The sequence below is a fragment of the Giraffa tippelskirchi genome, chromosome 9 (genome assembly GCF_054371585.1).
Source record: "Giraffa tippelskirchi isolate mGirTip1 chromosome 9, T2T-mGirTip1v1.2.pri, whole genome shotgun sequence".
NCBI classification, from domain to species: domain Eukaryota; kingdom Metazoa; phylum Chordata; class Mammalia; order Artiodactyla; family Giraffidae; genus Giraffa; species Giraffa tippelskirchi.
Genome location: NC_137283.1, coordinates 41044205 through 41065812, shown reverse-complemented (window position 1 = coordinate 41065812; position 21608 = coordinate 41044205). Strand labels below are relative to the sequence as shown.

At 52.1% G+C, this 21608-nt stretch overlaps 1 protein-coding gene and 1 long non-coding RNA gene across 5 annotated transcripts in view; one reads left to right on the top strand and one right to left on the bottom strand.

Moving 5' to 3' along the window:
- Positions 1 to 21608, bottom strand: part of FAM3D (FAM3 metabolism regulating signaling molecule D) — a 76718-nt gene that overhangs the window by 2796 nt on the left and 52314 nt on the right. For all 4 annotated transcript variants that reach the window (XM_081524659.1, XM_081524657.1, XM_081524658.1 and 1 more), the window contains 8 exons: positions 19898 to 19948; positions 17358 to 17465; positions 14270 to 14290; positions 10902 to 11025; positions 9480 to 9538; positions 5201 to 5251; positions 2021 to 2105; positions 1115 to 1241 (listed from right to left, as the gene is read on the bottom strand). In XM_081524659.1, the coding sequence (XP_081380785.1) occupies positions 1115 to 1241; positions 2021 to 2105; positions 5201 to 5251; positions 9480 to 9538; positions 10902 to 11025; positions 14270 to 14290; positions 17358 to 17465; positions 19898 to 19913 (591 nt within the window). In that variant the 5' untranslated portion in view covers positions 19914 to 19948. The remainder of the gene's footprint in view (positions 1 to 1114; positions 1242 to 2020; positions 2106 to 5200; positions 5252 to 9479; positions 9539 to 10901; positions 11026 to 14269; positions 14291 to 17357; positions 17466 to 19897; positions 19949 to 21608) is intronic.
- The window catches only part of LOC145519837 (uncharacterized), a 40370-nt gene that overhangs the window by 12957 nt on the left and 5805 nt on the right, over positions 1 to 21608 (top strand). Inside the window, exon 2 of the long non-coding RNA XR_014063953.1 lies at positions 19619 to 20014. This is a non-coding gene — a long non-coding RNA (uncharacterized LOC145519837). The remainder of the gene's footprint in view (positions 1 to 19618; positions 20015 to 21608) is intronic.

Genomic DNA, 21608 nt, shown 5'->3' with positions numbered 1-21608 from the left:
CTATCACAGAGCAAGCCGGTTGAAACGTCTCCAAGGCTCTGGATCCCCGTCTGTGAGATGTGATGCATGATCACTGTATGGCTAAATAACCACTTGCTCAGCCGTGTCTGCATAGAGCAAGCACTTGCTGAATACTAGTCTTTCTTATTATCACTCTGATCTGGTCACTCTCCCGCTTAAGCCTACCATGGCTCCCCATTACCTTCAGGCCAGCGTTTGCGTTTCTCAGTGGTCCCATATGCCTGACCCTCAGCTTCCTGTCTTGGGTCCTGGCAAAGCTGAATGTTCTCACCACCAGAGACTGGCCAGCTTTATGCTGGGGAGGCCTGGCCAGCTCTCCCAGGTTTTGGAATTGCTCTGAGCTGGAGATGCACAGATGACTGCGTGGTGGGGACAAGGTGCAGCATTTCCTTGGGGTCCCCAACCCTCCACTGACTTCCCCTTCCTCCTGTGAGTGCACCTCAAGCCCCATCACTGGGTGCCTCCCAGGTGCCCTCTGCTTGGGCTGCCCCCTGGGTACTGACTGTGGAGCTCAGATCACGGGTCCCTCCTGACACCTCCACATACTCATGTGGGGGTCTCCTTGTGTGTCCTTCTTGGTGCAAGCTCACCCTCTCCACAGGGAACTTAGAAGGGAACCTGGGGCTCCCCTGGCCAAACCTGTCCCTTTACAGGTAGGGAGGAGGGGCTTGCAGTGGGGACCAAAAGCTGGGCATCCACTCCCTGCTCTGGACTCCCCCTTCCCCCATCATGTCTCATATGAGCTTCATCTCCACAGTCCTTTCCCTTTCCTCCATGCCTGAATTTCCTTTCATCTTTTTTTCCCCCCTTTCTCGTCTCCTTTTTGGTTCTTATCTACGTATCTATGTAGATCTGTACATACATACCCATACACGACCCACCTCCTTGCACAATGGCCAAGGCTGCTTCCTACTGGAGAAGGAGCCAGTCGGGCCAAACTGACCTCAGGGTTGGACGACAGCTGGGTGGCCCTCCTCACACTGACCCGTGTGCTCTTCCCAAGCCACTCCAGCCCTTGTCTATCTGTCCCTGGCATCGTCCCCTGCAGCCCCTTCCCCCCTTCACCGAGACAGGGAGGATGCCAGGAACTCACCTGCTCGAAGGGGCTTTTACCCTTGAGGTTTTGGGCCCCTAAGAAGACCCAGCTGTCCCGGAAGCCCAGCTGCTTTGCGTGGGTGCTGCCCAGGTTGGAGAAGAGCTTCCTGATTTCATCGTTCATCCTGCAGGGGACCAGAGAGGACGGTGAGGAGGGATGGGAGAAGGGGGAGCATCTCCTGGGCTCCCCTCCACCTCACCTCCAGTGTGAGTGGCAGCGAGGAGCTCTGAGCGGGGAGCAGCCGAGACACCTTTCCGAAAGCCACCCCACAAGGCTGGAGAGGACTTAAAACGGTCCTGCTTTTGCTTACAAATATAATGCAGGTTCACTTGGAAATATGGAACTTCAAAAAGTAACTAAAAATGGCTTACAGTCTCATCTGCCCTTGACATAATCATTGTAAAATTTCATTATATCTCCTTCATGTTTTTTTCCCTCATGCACTATGGGATTATACTGACTCTTTTGTAACCTAATTTTTTAAAAAAAATAATGCTAAAGAGTGAAACATTCTTCCAGATCCTTAAATATTTTCTACATCATCATTTCTGATGCAGTATTTTCTCTTTTACGTCTATATAATAATACATTCTACGTTGCCATACATCATGATTTCTGTAACCAGTTGGCTATTACCAGACAGAGAGGGTGGCCAGTTTTGTTTTGTTTTTTAATTAGTGTATTTTAATTGGCCAGTTTTTCACTGTTGTGACCACGACTGTCATGAATCCCCCAGAACATCTCTTTGTGCGTCTGGTTGGTTCCTTAGGAGGAGCTGCCAGAAGCTGGAGGCACAGGATAGTAGGAGAGGGCTTGCATATAGTAAGTGTTCGATTCACTTCTCCCCTTGTCTGTCCGTCCCTGGCATCGTCAGGGGCGGTGCAGGCGGAGGTTCCCACTTACTTGGTCCCTGGGTCATCGTAGGAGGCCACCAGCACCAGCATGCCCTCTGAAATTTCTTTAAGGAATTTTGCCAGGAGGCTAGCATCTGGGGGAGAAATGAAAAACGAGGTGCTGGTCATTTAGGGAAAAGATGGCTGGCCATCCTTGTCTTCTCCTTCGGCCCTAAACGATCCTGGAGGGCCCGGGTGGCCGGATGCTGAGCTCCATCTGTAGAGAGTGAGGGTACCTTCGTTCAGCTGGCCTGGGGCGGGCTCTGGATGTTGAGTGTTTCCCGAGAGATTCGGAGCTGCAGCTGGGGTAAGAGCCTTTGGGGGTCTACTCCCCCAGAGTCTGAGCACAGTCCTCTCCCAGGGCTCTGGGCTCTTTTCACACTGCCGGCTGTCCCCTTCTACACTGTTTCAGATGCACCCAGCTTGTCTGTGCTGACTTAGAGGGTGTACCCACTGGGCAACTCAGGTCACAGAGAGAACAACTCTCCAGCTTAGGTCAAGCAGCAAGTCTCCCTTTGCATCTCCAATACATGCCTGCACTTGCGAGATCTCTGGGTTGAACAAAAAGCAGGTCTGGGCACAGCACCTGGGGAGGCATCAGCATGCAGCTTGCTTCAGTGACAGATAATTTTTTCTGGTTGTGCTTATGTTTATGGTCACTTTCCCTGCATAAAAAATGATAATAGCTTTCAACTTAGGGCAGTGATATAATTTCCTTTTAAGATCTATTTATTTAGGTTAAAAAAAAAAGAGTGAGCTGATTTAAATGAACATACTGAGAGTGCAAATAGTTCTCTGGATACAGCATCACTTATGCAGAGGGCTCTTGAATGGTAGAGGAAGTACAGGCAAGAGTGGTCTGGTGGGCAAAGCCGGGGCTACATCTGTCAAACGAGGATGATTAATAGCCCTGCTCAGAGCATTTTTGTAAAGATCAAAGGTGATGACTCTGGGCTTACAGTAAGTGCATTATAATAGAGTTACAATTATGAGCAGGATTGACACATGATCTTTTGGGTCCAGTGCAAAATGAAAATGTGGACCTTTTGTTGAAAAAATTATTCATCATTTCAAGACAGTGAAGGCAGAGCATCGAATCAAGTTTCTTCTAAGCAAGAGGCCCTGTGTGACTGCCCTGCTCACAGGCTGTGTGCCCAAGAAGCTGCCCTGATTCTTATTAATTCTGTGGGGATTCCTTGAATTCAGAGGAAAAGTCAAGTCCCCCAAGCAAGCCCAGCTGCCAACTTGCTCTGTAACATGGAGGCCTCCAGTCAATGACCACAGCGGCCCTTGGACTCTTGAGACAAAAGTGGGAGCTCTGAAAGCAACACTCATGTGTTTGAGCCATCATCAGATATAAAAATCTGGCTCTTGTCTGGGAGGAACAGCGGATGTTTGGAAGAATGAAGTGTGCCTTCTGATAACTATTTTCTCACTCTGAAATGTCACCATCTCTCTCTTTTTTCTTTTGGTCTCTTGTGGGAAGGGGCAACTTGCTCTCAAAAGGCTTTTGTTTCTGGTTCCCCATCAGTTATGGTTACATCCAAGTTTATAATAAGGCGCTATAAAACTTGGCTTATCCTTTTAATTTTTTCGTTTCCATTTTGACAGATGACCGTCTTGCTTCTGAATGACAGTGATGGAGTGAGGGGGGAGGGGAGGGAGGTGAAGCCCCTCTGGGCTCCTCCCCCTGATTATTGCAGAGTATCATTTAATTCTCACATCCAGCTCATGAAGCAGACTCTATGGTGACCTCTATTTTATAGATGACAAAACTGAGGTTCAAGAGATGTCACCCACCTCGGGTCTCACAGCCTGAAATCTCTGAATCCAGATGCTGGACCTTTTCCATAACCTGGCCCCAGCCACCCTGAATATCTGCAAGACCCTGGACAGAGAACAAAGGAAGGTCCCTGCCCTCAGCCTATGGGCTGCCCCACCCTCTTCTCACCCGTCTCCGCTCTGTCCTGCCCCAGGAGGGGCTTTGCATGCTTGCATATGGACAACCCACCCTGCCTACCCAAAGCTCTGTCTCTGCTACCCTCCCCTGCAGCAGCAGTCACCCCCGGGCCACCCTCAGTCTTACGGGCATGTCTGTAGTGTGGGGGTACACCTGGAACAGGAGTGAATGGGCCCTGATGCGGGTTCCAGGGGGGCACATCCTCTGGCCCTGCAGACCCTATCTGTGAGGTGAGACTTGGCTGAAAGATGGCCATGGTGGGGAGCCCTGAGCCTAGGGCATGGGTCCCCACTTCTGTCCCTAAGGATGCTGCCACTGGTCGCCTTCCAAACACCATCTGCCGTCACTTCTGGGCGTCAGATTTCCATTTCCCACATTTCAGCCCCTGTTCGGTATGCAAAGCCAAGAGGGCTTCCTGCTCTCTCTTCCCCACTTGGGCTCATGTATTTAGGTGGGTGCAGTGAGGCAGATTCTCCCTGGAGATGGAGGTAGAGATGGGAGACTGAGGATGGAAGAAATCGGCTGACTGAGAGCAGCAGGCCCCTCCGCTCTGTGAGGAGCTTCTGGGCTGGGCGGTCTTATGCTTAGCATGTTGATGCCCAAGCCGAGCTGGCCCTATGATTGCGGGGACAGGGAGGGACACTGAGTCAAGCTCGGTGCTGACAGGAGGCCGAGCTCCGTTCATCTGTCCTGGTAGAAGCCAGTCCTCGCAGGGCCCAGACCTCTGCTGTCTGTAAGGAGCGATCCTGCCTACACGTGCCCTGGCCTCCCACTGCCAGCACCAGCGTTTCTTGGCCTGAAGGTCTTCTCTGGCCTCCAGATCCTCCTTTGTGCCCTGAGGCAGGCCAGAAGCCTGAGAAGAACCAAGGAACAGGGGTAGGAGCACCCCAGCTCTCGCCCCTCGGAGCATCCCTGAGGCACCTGCTCCTACGGTGGTCCCTGGCCGGATGATGCCCTGTGCTGGCTGTACTCCTTTCCCCCGGCTCACTCCCCACTCCCTACTGCCAGTACCTCCTCACATCCAGGTCTTAGGATCTGCATTCAGGAGAGCCCAATGAGAAAGGAGTAAGGGGTTTCAAAGGCAGCGGGATGGCCCTCCACCCCCCTTTCTGCCGCTGTCTGGTTGTATCTCTGAAAATAGAAGCTGAGCTCCCTGGCACACGGGTGGCCTCCGTGCCACAGGCAGCAGCTCAGCCCACCCTCGACTTCGGGGCCAACAGAGGGGCCTACCTCCAGAGTACATGTCGAAACTTTTCTGCGTCCGCACCGCTCCTGTGGTTCCTAAGGGATAAGACAGCAGAATTATTATTTGCTGTAACGTGTCGTTCTGCCTGTCATTGTGTGGAAAATGGCTACTTTTTAGTCTAAGGTCTAAAAATAGGATAGAATCATAGTAGAACAAAATTAGGTCCTGCAGAGACGCATGCAGGGCTAAATTAGTGAAAGTGAAAGTCGCTCAGTCGTGTCTGACTCTTTCTGACCCCGTGGACTATATACAGTCCATGGAATCCTCAAAGCCAGAATACCGGAGTGGGTAGCCTATCCCTTCTCCAGCGGATCTTCCTGACCCAGGAATTGAACTAGGGTCTCCTGCATTGCAGGCGGATTCTTTAGCAACTGAGCTATCTGGGAAGCCCTAGGACTAAATTAGGTGCCCAGTAACCACTGGGCTGATCTGAGAGGTACGAGCACACAGCGGTGACGGTCTCTGCAATTGAACTGAACCCAACCAATCTGGATTGATGTTCTACCCTGCCACTTCCTAATGCAGGATTCAGCATTTGACCTGAATTTTTGCATCAGTACTATGGGATGTGCGAACTAAATGAGATGTATTTCAAATATGAGCATGCAAGATAAATCTCACCTGCAAAAGAGTAACTAAGAAAATACAGTCATCATTCTTACTCTCACCTAAACTAGGAAGCCTGCAATGTGAGTCCTCCGACTCTTGAAGGCAAAGGGATTTGCAGTGGGCTGATGTGTACTCAGTGTCCTGAGTGCAGTGACCCAGATTGCGTTTGTGGGCTTTGCAATCGGTCCAAATTCTACAGGAAATCAGGTGTTCCGGAGGAACCTGCAATTCTTACCTTTGGCCACTAGGTGGGGGTGTTGCAGAGGGGATGGCAGCTTTATCCTCCCCGTCACTGCCCTCTCCCTCTAATTCTGTTTGCGGATTTGATAAGAGGGTGGCGACAGGGGCCTGGGTGGTGGCCGCTCTCCTGCCGGGTAGGGCCAGGCTGTCACTGCAGCTCCTCCGGAATTCTTGAAGCCACTAGTGTCCCAGTCCCTCCTGGCACTTCACCAGGGGCTCTTGGAAGGGAGTCTGTGAAATTGCTTTTGTGATCCTGTGCGTTTATGAATTTTTTTGGAACTAGGGGAAGGGGTGTAGTTTGGGCAGTTTCTCAAAGGAATCCCTGCCGTCTAAAAGGTTGAGACCCACTATCTTTAGCAATCCTTTTGTTGTTCTGGCTCGAGACCCCAGAGGCCCTGAGAATGGTGTGTTAGATTTTCCACAGCTGGCCGGCAGGGGGCGCTGCACACGTGCTTGGAGACACTTCTAGTCTAGGGGCAGTTTTGCTGAGGGATTACGACCTGGAGTCAGCCAGATCTGGGTTCAAATCTAGGTGATTCTGTTGGCTGTATATCCTGTGCCTCTCTGAGCCCGTTTCTTACCTGAAGAATGGGGATGCTGACCATAGCACTCCCTGTTAGCATTGAGAAGAAGGTCAGTGACATAGCTGGAACACATTATACAGTAAGTGCTCCATAAACGTTAGCCCTTAGTGGAGAAGGAAATGGCAACCCACTCCAGTATTCTTGCCTAGAGAATCCCATGGACAGAGGGGCCTGGCAGGCTACAGTCTATGGTGTTTCAAGCGTCGGACACGACTGAGCAACTAAGCACACACAGTGTTATCAGTGGTTATTTGTATCTTTGGGTTTTGTGAGGGATGGGGAGGGAGGCCCATCCCTCCTGAAACGTGTCCCTGTTTCAGGCTTGGCCTGCAGCTGGCTGCCTGTTCACCACCTACTGGAGATGCAGGGTTAGTGAGACTGTCGGCCTCCCTGGGTCTCCCTGCTTCCAGCCTCCCTATTCCAAGCTGGAAGCAGGTTTCTGGAATGGAGGGCTGGGCCCTCAGGACCTGCTCAAAGCCTTTCTGAGACTCCCTAGTTTCCTCTGCTTCAGGTCCACACTTGTTAGTAGGACACTTAGCCCTTCATCCGCTGGCCCTGCCTCACCTGTCACCACCCTGCTTCCGTGTTACAGCCAGACAGAGCCTGTGTGGACCCCCAATCCCTTCTCCTCCCTTCCCTGTACCCTGCACAGTGATGTTACTGCCTGGAAGGTGCCTCTCTCTTTTCTCCTGGTCACCCCCTACTTCCCATCAGGCCTCAGCTGACCATCACCTCCCTCTGGAAGCCTTCCCTGACTACCTCCACAGCCAGCTCTGTGTCCCATTCCCAGAGCTGTGTTTCCTTTTCTTCCACACATGCTCACCACCTTCTGATTGTCTGTGAACCTCATGGACGCCCACATGTCAAGCCAGGGTCTGTCCTAGTTCACAGCTGACTCCCAGAACCCCATACATATAGGGCTTGGCCCACAGTAGCTGCCATCACTCTTTGCTGAATGAGTGAATGAAGGCGTGCACTCAGCTTGTGGCCTCACATTGTCCCCTGTGGTTTCACGTGTGTTGATTTAAGCTGGGATGGCCTTGAGGATGGGGTCATGTTTCATAGGAGCAGCGTAACCTCCTGAGAAGTGTATCCTTCCTAACAGAAGCAGAAGATATTAAGAAGAGGTGGCAAGAATACACGGAAGAACTACACACAAAAGATCTTCATGACCCAGATGGTGTGTTCACTCACCTAGAGCCAGACATCCTGGAATGTGAAGTCAAGTGGGCCTTAGGAAGCATCACTATGAACAAAGCTAGTAGAGGTGATGGAATTCCAGGTGAACTATTTCAAATCCTAAAAGATGATGCCATGACGGTGCTGCACTCAATACGGCAGCAAATTTGGAAAACTCAGCAGTGGCCACAGAACTGGAAAAGGTCAGTTTTCATTCCTTTTCATTCCAATCCCAAAGAAAGGCAATGCCAAAGAATGCTCAAACTACCACACAATTGCACTCATTTCACATGCTAGCAAAGTAATACTCAAAATTCTCCAAGCCAGGCTTCAACAGTACATGAACCGTGAACTTCCAGATGCTCAAGCTGGATTTAGAAAAGGCAGAGGAACCAGAGATCAAATTGTGAACATCCGTTGGATCATCGAAAAAGCAAGAGAGTTCCAGAAAAACATCCATTTCTGCTTTATTGACTATGCCAGAGCCTTTGACTGTGTGGATTACAACAAACTGTGGAAAACTCTGAATGAGATGGGAATACCAGACCACTTGACCTGCCTCCTGAGAAATCTGGTCAAGAAGCAACAGTTAGAACTGGACATGGAACAACAGACTGGTTCCAAATCGGGAAAGGAGTATGTCAAGGCTGTATATTGTCATCCTGCTTATTTAACTTCTATGCAGAGTATATCATGAGAAATGCTGGGCTGGAAGAAGCACAAGCTGGAATCAAGATTGCTGTGAGAAATATCAGATATGCAGATGACATCACCCTTATGGCAGAAAGGGAAGAAGAACTGAAGAGCCTCTTGATGAAGGTGAAAGAAGAGAGTGAAAAAGTTGGCTTAAAGCTCAACATTCAGAAAACTAAGATCAAGGCATCTGGTCCCATCACTTCATGGCAAATAGATGGGGAAACAGTGGAAACAGTGGCAGACTTTATTTTTTGTGTTCCAAAATCACTGCAGATGGTGACTGCAGCCATGAAATTAAAAGACGCTTGCTCCTTGGAAGAAAAGTTATGAACAACCTAGATAGCATATTAAAAAGCAGGGACATTACTTTGCCAACAAAGGTCCGTCTAGTCAAAGCTATTGTTTTTCCAGTAGTCATGTATGGATATGAGAGTTGGACTATAAAGAAAGCTGAGCACCGAAGAATTGATGCTTTTAAAGTGTGGTGTTGGAGAAGACTCTTGAGAGTCCCTTGGACTGCAAGGAGATCCAACCAGTCCATCCTAAAGGAAATCAGTCCTGAATATTCATTGGAAGGACAGATGTTGAAGCTAAAACTCCAATACCTTGGTCACCTGATGCGAAGAACTGACTCATTGAAAAAGACCCTGATGTTGGGAAAGATTAAAGGCGGGAGGAGAAGGGGACAACAGAGGATGAGATGGTTGGATGGCATCACCGACTCAATGGACATGAGTTTGAGTAAACTCCAGGAATTGGTGCTGGACAGGGAGGCCTGGTGCGCTGCAGTCTATGGGGTTGCCAAGAGTCGGACATGACTGAGTGACTGAACTGAACTGATTCTCCTGAGACTGGTGCACAGGCAGGGTAGACCTGGTGTTTTAGACCTGTTCCCACAGGCCAGCCAGGCTTAGGAGCATGCTAGAGGCTGTATGGGAGTGGGTTAGCAACTCACCGTCCACCAGGACGATGTTCAGGCCTCTGCCCACGTTGTTTTTCACAGGACTCATGATCCTAAAGGAAAAGAAGAGAAATAAAACACAGCCGTCGGTCCCGAGTGTGGAATGAGCACTATGTGTTCTAGACTCTGGAATTCTGAGAGGGCCCACAGAGTGCAATGCAGAAGTATCAGAGAATACACAGAATCATTTGGGCCATCTGCCTTCTCCTGGAAACGAGCAATGGGCTGGATTCTCTGAGAGTCTCTCATGGCACGTCCGGACCAGAACAGTCTGCTTGGGGAAGAGGGAGGGTCCCTGCCTGGGGCTGGGAGGTGTTGGAGGGGTGGCCAGCCTGTCTCCCCAGGCCAGGAGGAGGACAGAATCCGGCCATGTCTGGGGTCCCCAGGGCGAGCCCAGCTGTGCTCCTGCCGCCCAGTATCCTGTCCTCTGGTGTCCTTGGGAAAACTGTCCTTCTCTGTCTCTAGCCAGGAGGTTCTCAGCACAGACCTCTCTCCCAGGCCTGGACAAGCGAGTATGCTGTGCCACTGATCACAGTGATTAGGCCAGCGTGGTTATGTGACCTAGGCGAGCCAACGAGCCCCAGTCCCGGGCCTTTTACAGGGTTAATTCACATGGGGAAGCTCTTCCCAGTGGGGTGCTAGACAGGGCTGTTTTGTCAACCCAGCTGGTAGCCGCCCTCCTTCACCATATAAAGAAGTCCATTTTCAGCAGAGAAAACCAAATCCAGTGACAGAGGAAAGCAGAGCTGAAGGTGGTATGAGAGGGAGCCTTGATGACTTGGTTTGAACCCCTGGATTCAGCTGTTTCAGATGGCCACTGTCTCTGGGCTTTTGGGCACATGAACCAGCATGTTTTGTTCTGCCTAAGCAATTTGGAGCTAGGTTCAGATTCCAGATTCCTGTCTCTAGCTTCTTTTATAGGATGGACTTGCTGCCCCAGGCAGCAAGTTACTACCTAGAAAGCCTGGCACACAGTCTTTGTCCTACACCTGGGCAGAAGCCCTGGGACTGCTGCCTCTGGGCTTTGACGCCTGGCCTTGATCTTGAACACTTCCCGTAGGCATGCCCCTCGCAGGAAGCCCAGCAGCTTGGCTGTCAGACAGACCTGCGTTCACATCTGGCTCTACCAATGGTTAGCGGAGTAACTCTGTCTGAGTCTCAGTTTCCTCACCTTTGCAAAGGGGAGAATTATCGCTCACCTCTAGGAGTGCTGGGGTGCAAGGGAGATGATGCTGCAAGGCATCTAGGAAGGCGCTGGCAGATTTGCAAGCCATCAGGATTATCATTATGTCTGACTAACCCACCCAGAGTAAAAGGAAGTGTGTGGAAGGTGTGGGCTGGTCTCAGGGCCACCCTGAGGCCTCTGAACTTGCTGATGAATGAAGGCATGAAAGTAATGAAATGCCAGAAACTTACGTTTGGTCCTCAAAGCACATGGTGGGGCCCACGACGTTGGCAGCCCCACTGACGATTTTAAACGCGAAGAAGTTTTCTGGGCAGAATTTGCTGAGGCCACACTTGGTCTTCACCAACTGTGGAGCTGGGGAGGGAACACAGCAGCTTTGGTGGTGGCAGGAGGCCCGGGAGGAGGAGGGGAGCTGGGGGTGGGGGTGGGAGGTGGAGGGCAGCTAAGGGCCTCTTCCCAGAGACGTCTTCCCTGACTGCCTAAGTCTAGGGACTTGCCCCTTTCTGGGCTCCTACAGAGTCTCCAACAACCCCATAAAGACACAGGATACCATGTGTCTGACCACCCAGAGTTCATTTCCGGACTTCCCATCCCAGCCTCAGCCCGGACACAATGCCTGGGTGTCTCCACACCCCCGGCAGCTGTGTGCGGAACAGTGAGTGGTGGGTTAGTGACCAGAGTCTCCGTGATTCAGGGATTCTTCTGAGAACTTCCTCTTGAGCCACTGCAGCCTTTTGAGCTCTCAGACGCCCCTGTGGACAAGTCCCTTGGGGCCCAGCATGGCGGGTGGGAGCATGTCCCACTAACCAGGTTTCCTTGAGCAAGTCCTCAACCTCCTTGCCCATCCAGTCGCTCAGCTGTGAAACGGGCTAATGATGGTGCCTCCCCACTGGGTCATGTGTGGGATTAATGAGTGCAGGTTACTGTTCAGAGCTTATTGGCTGTTCTTATCATTCACTTACTGTGCACCTAGTATGTCTGGACCCTAGGACTCACAGGGACCAGGCAGGTGGTTCTGGGACCTCCTGCTGGGGCTTAGCATGGTCTCTGAGGCCCACTGAGGACTCAACAGGTGAGACCTCTGATTTTTGTGGCTGCTATGGAGCACTATGTCCTCTCCATGTGCCCCTCCCCAAGCAGACCCTGTGAAAGGCAGGAGAGGCAGAAGGGCCCTCAAACACAGCCGCTGAGGTGTCATGGGTGCTGTCAGCCTGGCAGTTTCCAACTTGTATTAATGCATTTTTTTTTTTTTAACACCATCTAACAGTTTGGAAGTTGCCCTTAAGAGGACTGAGTAAACGGGGAGTTAGAGCGCTTTCACCTGCAGAGGGAGAGCTGTGATGGGGCGGCCTCACTCTCTTCCAGCCCCCGTGCCAGGCGTCCAGCTGAGCCATGCCAGGTGTGCTTGGAGCAGACCCACAGGCTTCCTAATAGATGGGGCACATGCCAGGGCCTTGCTGTGTGCTAGGCATTGTGGCAAGCACTTTTTCTTTACTGTCTTGTTAAATCTTCCCCATAACTCCCGTGGCTGGCACACAGTAGGCACTCAATAAATCCTCACTGAATGAACACCTAGAGCATCTGGGTGGGTCTGAGTCCGAGCTGGGAGTGTGATTAGGGTCTCCATGCCCTTGCCAGAGGGGGGGCTTCATGGGAATCAGAAACAAACGCCCCTCTGCCAAGGGGGTCACAGCCCCTAGCGCCAAGCTCAGCAAGCCCCGGGTGCCTCTGAGTAGGTGAAAGCGCCCCTTCCTAGGAGTGAAAGCCACCTGTACCAGGGCTCCCCTGGCGGAGTGGGTGGCCCTGATGATCTGAGTGGAATGCCCATCCTATACTCTCACCCCTCCACCCTGAGTTCCCGCACACCCGCCTGATGGGTGTAACCAGAGCTCCAACCGGGACATCATCACCAGAGAGTGAGGGCCGGGAGTGGAGATGCCCCCGAGAAGGTGTCCAGAGAGAGGGGCCTGGGATGTCCTGAACCGGATGTCCCTGCCCAGCCCTCTGGACAGAATCCCCCACAAAAGCCCTGGTAGAGGGTGAGGCTGGGAGGGGTCCTCTTCTCCTATAAGCCTTGGGGCCCCACCTCCGGCCACCTGTCCCCTCACAGGGAGCCCAGTTTACTTTAGAGTCCAGAGGGTCTCATCTTGCTGGACGGGCTGTTCCAGGCCTTGGGGACCACCCTGGAGTTGGCCCTGGGCCTGATCACCTGCGCTGAGTCTGACAAACCTGATGTCAACAGGCCAGCTTAGCAGGCTTTTCTCAAATTGATTTTCTGACCATCCAGGCTTCACGGTCAAGCTACTGGATGTGGGGGAGGAGGCCTAGGGGTCTCAGCCACTGGGAGGCAGGTGATTTGCTGTGTGGGTTTGGGTTTGGGGGCTTCCTAAGCTGTCCCACCCCTCTGGGAAGCCCAGCACTATTGCTCAGGGCATGTAGCTGACCGCTGGAAGGGTGCAGTCAGGTGGAACCTGGGCCAGTTTCACGAATCTGCTGTGTGACTTGCCATATATCTCTCCCTTTCGCTTTGCCAACTGTAAAATGAGAGGTTGGTTTAGATCATGAATGGAGAGGGGGACCCGAAGGTGCTGTCTCTTGTTAAGGTGTGTTGAGAGGGTGGGCTCCAGACTACAAGGGGAGGTTGACTCCCACTCTGCCATTTAGAGCCATGTTCCCCTGGCCAGGAGATCTCACCTCTCTGAGCCTCAGTTTCCTCATCTATAAAATGGGGATATGTACAGCACCTACCTAGGGTTGTGGTGGGGATTGCAGAAGATGCCCATAAAGTTCAGAATACAGTGCTGGCACACAGTGGACACTCAGTCACTGTCACTATTATCATCACCATAATTGTCCCTTCCTCGTATCTTCTCTGCACCTCTGGAGCTGGGTCATTGTGAAACCCTGTGCTGACACTCAGCATTCCTGCCATCCCACTATTCTCTCCATTCCCATACTCACATACCTGACTCTGCAAGCAAGTTCTCTACTGGAGTCCTAGCACTCCTGCCCCTAGGCCTTTGTGCAAGGAACAGCTAAAAAGCCACATCCTCCTTGAGGCCTTCCCAGACTCCTCCTTGAGGCCTTCCCAGACTCCATCCCACTGGAAGTGGGCGGCCCTCCTGGAGCCCTGGGCACTTGCCCCACCTCTCTCAGCACACACGGTTCTTCTACCCAAACAGACAATCAGCACCCTCTTCTGATTGCCGCTGGGGCCCTTGGGGTGCCCAGCATGGCCCTGGTACTCTGAAGTGGGAGCCATAAGCCATTTCTGGGGTCACTGCAATGAGGATAATAAGCACAGCCTGCATCCTTGGAGCTCCCAGGCAGGTAGGGGATGAGAGAGGGGAGGCAAGGTGGCTTCAGTCCATACTGCGGGCTGGGGGCATCAGGGAAGGGAGAGAGTTGAAGCCTCCCTAGGAGTCTGAATGGCTGAGAAGGGGCCACAGGGCTTGGGGGCTTCACAAGGCACCATCAGGCCAAGGAGTGAGATTTGGGCGGGCTCTGGGAACTCAGGTTTTTCTCGAAGCTTCAGGGCTGGGAGTAGACACCCTGGAACACCTCACTCTACAGGCAACAGGGCTGAACTGACACTCACAGTTCTTCTTGTGGGCTGAACCTGTTGGAGAGAAGACAGAATCTGGTGAGAAAGTGTTTTGAGCTTGCTCGCATAATGCAGGTGGGTCCTGGGTGGGGGTGGGGGGAAGAAGGGAAATCAGAGCGGTGCTGGCCTGGCCAAGCACAGTCCCCCTCCATGGCAAGGGGGTGAGATGAGCTGAAAGTCCTGTTTTATCTGCGAGTCCTGCCCTTGCTGCTGCCACCTCTTCACACACACACACACACACACACACACACACACACACACACACACACACGACTCGATCACGGTCGAAAAGAAGCAAGCCTCTGTTGTGAGGCCCACTGGACTTGGAGCCTGATGGTGTGTGACCAACTGTATGGGAGTTTTCTCCTCTGGGGCTGAGCCTCTGCGCCTGCACAGTGGGGGCGTCACACCCACTCTCACTGGCTGTGGGGAAGGTCCAGTGAGAGGAGCCCTGAGGGCCTGCCTGGCTGGGTGCCCGGGCCCCCGGCCTCTGGGAGGGACAGGGCTTTGCCACTGTCGCCGTTGAGCTGCCTTGCGCGTCCCTTCCCGACTCCTGCGGCCCCGCCTGTCTGCGCTGGGCTGCACATCTCAGCTACATTGTGTGCAGATTATTCCTGTGCTTCTACGTCAGGTCTCCCGCCGGCCTGGCGCTAAGCCCTAGAGGACAGGGCTCCCAGAGGACAGAGAAATGTCAGTGCAGCAGGGGGAGCTCTCCTTCTCTAGGGGACACCCTCACTGACACACTTTCTATTCGGTCCTCAGGAGGCTGCCCCCCACCCCTGCCTCCAAGGCCCCGGAGTATCCCGTGCCCTGGCTGAGCCAGCCACAACATCATCTCCTCCTGGACGCCAAGCCTCTCTCAGGTTTACATGTGGTCCCGGGGCAGAGAGCTGAAGGGTGAGCAACTGGGGAGCTGGTGGCCAACATGCCTATTGGGAGAGAAAGCTGCCCACGGAATGAGGTTAAACTGCAATGAGTGGAGCCCAGGGCATAGAAATTGACTCTGGGGCCTTTGTGGGAGCCCCTAGATCCAGCCACACCTGAAATCTGACACCTTGGGCTTCCCAAGGACCCACGAAATGCCATCCCACTTCGTTTAAACCACTTAGAGTAGGGTTCATCACTCTCATCTGAAAGAACCCTGCCCAGTTTATCAGCCAAATCAGGAAATCTTTAATTGCCCAATTTCTGTGCCACAGACCCCTTTGGCGATCTGGAAAAGCCTATGAACTCCCCTACAAATAAATTTATTCCCACTTTTTTTTGAGACACTCAGTGCTTCTTACTCTACCAGGCGGCAAGTTATTAAAAGCATAAAATAAAATAGATTGGATTAAAAAGGAAACCAACTATATACCAAGATAATAACAAAAACAGTAGAAAATGTGGTGCTACAGTAAGACATGTGCTTCCATATTAACGCATTACATCACTGTACGTGTTTTGCAAGACTCAAGTCACGTTAATATACTTCCATTTTTCTATATTCTATAATGAACTGTGTTTGTATCCCCTGTTCAAACCCTGAGCTGGGGCCACATTCTGGGGTGTTCCTCCTTTCAGGGTCTTGGGGACCTAATACAGAGCAGTTGTGTGTTGAGCCTTGGGGGAGATGTGTTGATTTGTCACCCCCCTGGTGGCTGAGTTCTGAGAGTGAGACTACCTTGGGGGCTCCTTTCAAACACTCCCCTCCCACCCCAAGCTGGGGCTCTCTTCTCCACAACTCACTCCTGCTCTGAGCTGCCTGCAGTGGTCTGGGTGCATCTCCTCCAAGGCCAGGAGCGTGGCCAAGTCAGTCTCTGGTCTGTGAAAGTGGTGCCCAGGGCCCACGGACCTGGTGGCCACCACATATGTATATAAAATGTCCTGAGCTGGTGTGGGGCATGCTGGACAAGCAGCAGATGGGGTAAGGGCCCTCTGAGATTCCACTGTGGGGAGCTGGTGGTAAAGGCAGGGTGCCTGTCCTCCCACTGCCGTGAAGGCGTGACCTGGCCAGGGCCACTAGAGGTTATTACATTTGACTACGTCAATGGAGGTGGTTCTTGGTCTTTAAGGAGAACAAATCCGGAGATATAAAATTCTCTCCCTTTCTCTCCTTCCTTTGAAAGGATTTAGATCTGGGATACCTGGGTTCCCAGTCATGTTCTGATATCTACAAGGGACATTTTGGGAAGTCTCTTTTTTTGGGAAGTCTCTTAATCTCTCAGAGCTTCTCTTTTTCTCAGACCACACATAAAATGACAACATGAGGTTATGGCTGAGTCCACTGCACAAATATACTGTGGGTCATTCCATGGGACATTCATGCAGGTCAAATGAGACCACGCATGTAAAGCTGCTAGCAACCATCACCCATTCATCATTCATCCATCCACCCATCCAACCATCCATCCATCCATCCATATTTCTTTCACTTATCAAATGTTTACTGAACATCTGGTCTGAGGTGTTAGAGAGATAGATATACCCAAGACAAAATTCTGGCCTTCAGGAAGCTTACGTTGTATGAGCTGGAGATGGGTAATGATGAAGTAAACAAATAAATAAACAGCACAATGATGGATAATAATGATGATCTGAAGGGGACAGGCTGACATGAAAGACTCTACAGGAGGAGCAGCAGGCACGGGTAGAGCTGGGGTGGTCAGGAAGGCTTCTTTGAGGAGGAAACATTTGAGCAGAGGCCCAAGGCTGAGAAGGAGCTGCCACACGGAGGTCTGAGCAAAGAGGAACAGCAAGTGCGGGTGGAAGGCGCTCAGGGCCCAGGCAGTTTTCTCCCCCGCTCTGTCCCTCCCTTCTTCTCTTCTTCCCTCTGTCCTTCCTTCTTGGATCATGTTTCCAAAATGATCCTTGATCCAGGCGCATGTTCTGACCAGGGCCTTGGAACACTTCTCTGTTCCCCATGGGTTCTCAGCCTTCCTGACATCGGATTGGGGCGCGGTTTCTTCTTCCCTGACCCTGAATGCGTGGGGTCCCAAGGGCAGCCCTTTGCCACGTCTGGCCACCTCCTGGGTCACCCAGAGCTGGACTAGATCCTTGGCCCCCGGCTCTGATTCTTGCCCCAGTAGTGAGCCCCACTCACCCATCCAGCGGGGCAGGCGGAGGGTTTTTATGTTGAAGTCGATATACTCGCAGATGAAGAGCCATGTGGTGACCAAGACAAAAATTAGGGCCAGGAGGCGAAGCAGACCTGCAGAGCAAGGAGATGCTGCCCTGAGACCACAGTGCTAGACCACATGGCAGGGCCTCATGGCAAGACTGCACGTGGGTCCTTTCCAAACCCCCTCAGTGAGACCTCTTCCCGAGATCCCATGTTGGAGAGAGGGTCACAAGGATTAACGTGTTGATAGTCTATCTTTTTCTTGGATGCAAATTTGCTGGGGAATTTTGTGAGCACAGAACTCCACAGGGGTTAATGGGAAGAAAAAAAGAAAGCTAGGAGCCCTGGAAATGAACTTCACCAACTTCATATCTGAATGCGCGGATGAGCGGAAGAGTTCATCCTGTGTGTCAATCATGGTTGAACCTTATTTTATCTGAACTTCATGTGAAAATGGAGCAACTCCCCCATGCTGTAAGTCCAGAGCCTGCCCACACCATGGACCAGACCACGGCCTGCCTGGCAAGACCAGTGTGAATCCACGTGATGACCCAATGAGAGATCATGCTGCAAAGTTACACGGTGACCCTCCCCAAGGTGGGGCCACTGAGAGGGAGGCTTAGACACACACTTCCTGGGCTCCCCTTAGCCTTTCGGAGAGCGTCTCAGGGGGTGAGGTCTGGGAATCAGTACCCTGAGGGGAGGCCTGAGGACTCTAGCAGGAGAGCAGGAGGCAGGTGAGCCGCAGCGTGAGAGGCAGGAAGGCTTGGGGTGGCCACCCACTACTGTGTGGCCTCGGGCAGGGGCTCAGCACCTCTCAGCTGAAGCCCCTCAGTCACAGGGTGGACAGAGTAACGTGCTTGCTGCTGAGCCCATGGCTGGTGGGGAAGGATGTGGTAGTTGTCACCACTAGGCGGCCTCTAGGGTGGCTTTAGGGGTGGGAGTGGGGTTGGTCCCTTGTATTTTCCATCAACTCCCCCCAAAAGCCACCACAAACAACACAGGTGCTCTCTGCAGGAGGGCACACCCGCCTGCCCAACGTGGCCTCTCCGCCTCACAGCCAGATTGCTCCCTGTCTTCTCTCCTGCACACATGAGCCGGGCCCCCAGAGCTCTGTCTGCTTCCTCTCCTCGTAATTCTGTCAGGGCTGCAGCGGGCCGCACCACACCTCCCACCTCAAGGACTCTGGAGACCCCCATTCTGCCTTGAGAGCCAAATCCAACCTTCAGGGCAAGTTCCCTCGCTCCATGCCTGACCTCCCTCTCTGTCTACGGCCACAGCGCTCTGAAGGTGCCGGATCTCGTCTGACCTCTCTGTCTGCACCACCCTTGCTCCTCAGCCCTGAATTCAGCTGTGGCTTCGTGCTGGCCTCAAGCTACTTGGGGTGAGGGAGAAGGCCCTCTGGATCCCGTGGGGTGGGGCTCGGGTCTGTGGGGTCCCTCATCTTCTAGGGCCTCAGCTCGCATCGTTCGGCACTCCTTTTGTGTCGGGTACTGGGCGAGCGGCATTGACACACGTTATCTCGGTTCCCTCCGTGTTGTATGCTATTGGTTATTCCCGCTGTCGGATGAGGAAACTGCTCCTCGAAGATCTGGTCACTGGCTAGTAAGTGACAGGAGGTGGGACCTGAACCTGGGTAAGTAAGGTGCTTACAATACCTGTGCTCTTCAGGGACCTATATTCAATATCCTTTAATAAACCATAATGGAAATGAATATAGAAAATAATGTGTGTATATATGTGTATAACTGAATCACTATGCTGTACATCAGAAATTAACACAACATTGTAAATCAACTATACTTTAACAGGGCTTCCCTGGTGGCTCAGATGGCAAAGAATCTGCCAGCAATACAGGAGACTGGGTTGGGAAGATCCCCTGGAGAAGGGATTGGCAACCCATTCCAGCATTCTTGCCTGGAAAATCCCAAGGACGGGGGAGCCTGGTGGGCTACAGTCAATGGGGTTGCAAAGAGTTGGACACAACTGAGTGACTAACACACACTTCAATAAAAATAAAGAAAAGTTGTGCTCTTAACTTCCTCACTGGTGTTTGGAAATACAAATGAATTGTGGCAGTTTCCTGTTTGGTGCCTCAGTTCCCCTGTCTCTATCTACACGGAGGGTACAGTCTGAGGATGGAAACTTGGAGCAAAGGCCTCTCCTGGTATCCAGCCCCATGGTTTCAGGATTCTACAATAGCCCTCCTTGGGACAAATATTTTGTCTGTAATTTCCAACCAGGGTGAAGTGTTTCCCAGAGCGGGTGAGTCTCCATGTTCCCAGCCAGGTGAGCCAGTTTCTGCGACCCTTCGCCTCGAAGCAGGAAGTCCCCTCTTTACACTCTTCCAGGCCCACCCTGGATTGGTTTTTTCCTGGAATTCTGGCCTGACCAGCTGAGAACAGATGAAGCCAAGTGGGCTGTGAGTCCAGGATGGACAGACACTGCTGACAGAAAAGCGATTCCCAAACCTGATTCAGACCTCAACCTTGAACCCTGGAGTCATCAGAGCCTGGCCTTACCTGACGATCTCATCATGTCAAGGTGAAGGGCGGCTGGGGGTCAGGATCAGTCTGTGGAGAGAAGAAAATAAAATTGGAAACTGGTATCCAGGGTGTGAACAAGACTGAAGATGAGGGGTAGGTTCCTAAAACCCAGGGCGTCATAGTTCTTTTGGTTTGGTGCCATCTGTTCCCTCTCTGCCTTCACCACCTCTTTGCTTTTGCCCCTGGAGTTTTATATTCAATTCAACATGCCTTTTTGGAATGCAGAGATTAGGACGCAGAGGAAGATGCAGTCTGCTAGCCATCATCCCTTGGAGGCTTGATTCATCCATGCATCTACCCATACATTTGTCCATCCACCCATCCATCCATCCATTTGTCTATCTGTCCATTCATTTGTACATTCATCCATCCTTTCATCCATCCATCATTCAGTCCCTCCAGCCAGCTGAGAGATATTGAGCTAGCCAGCCCCAGTGAAACCACTAGGAAGCAGAAGCTCAAGTGATCTTTGCTGATGGGCCAACATTATGAGTAACAGGGACTCACCTAGCACACAGGTGAGTTTTCTCTGGGTACCGTATGTACATCATCTTCTTTAATTCTCATACCCACCCCGTCCCCCTTCCCCCACCCCACATGCCCCCACACTCCTGCTTTAGCGCTGAGTAAGCTAAGACTCTCCACTGTTAAGCCCAGGGCCATGCAGTGTGCCAGGGGCAGAAGCACAATCTGGACTCAGGTCTCAGCTGCCCCGTTCCCATGATATCACCCTGTCAGTGCTGTCTCAGAGGAGAGATGAAACTGAAGTTTCCTCCCTTCCTGAGTCCTGGGCAGGGTTGGGGTCATCCTCGTTCCCACCTCGCCCCTCTGCCGCCCCAGCTACCGGTAGTTACCAGGGATTTGACAGCGCTGAGACCCCTCAGGAGGTGTCTGGAGATGAAGAAGAGGGGAGAGCAAGGCAGATGGTAACTGTTCTGGGTCTCAGACCGCCCCCCGCCCCAGCCATCTGGAGGGTCTCTGACTGCAGTGACTTGCTCCCACCACTCTTCCTGCCTCCTCCCCACCCCAGAATCCTCTTTATCCTAAGAATCCATTTCAACAGACTCTGTATCCAAAGCCCAGCTGCCAAGGATCCAGACAGGAGACAGAAGACCTGGACAACACCTGGTACTGAGGCGGTCAGGTTAGGTCAGCCCTTGTTATTTCATCAATGGCAACAGCAAACGCAACCCATATTTCCTTTCGAGGATAATGAAAAATCCTCCCACCCACCCGGGCCCTCTACCCTTCTAAGACCTTCCAGGTGAGAAAGCGGATCTATCACCTGGCCTCACCTGGCAGGAATTTTGTAGGACTTGAAATTTCTGAAATTTGTATTACCAAGCTTTTTTTTTTTTAGATACAAAAATATATTGGTTTTTTTTTTCCAATTAATTAAATAAATAAATTTTTGGCCGTGCTGGGTCTTTGCTACGTGGGCTTTTCTTAGTTGTGGCGAGCGGGAGCTGCTCTCTAGTTGCAGTGCCCTGGCTTCTCATTGCAGTGGCTTCTGTTGTTGATGAGCACGGGCTCAAGGGTGCACGGGCTTCAGCAGCTGCAGCGTACAGGCTCTAGAGCACAAGTTCAATAGTTGTGGCACGAGGGCTTAGTTGCTTCGTGGCACGTGGGATCTTCCCAGATCAGGGACTGAACCCGTGTCTCCTGCCTTGGCAGGCAAATTCTTAAC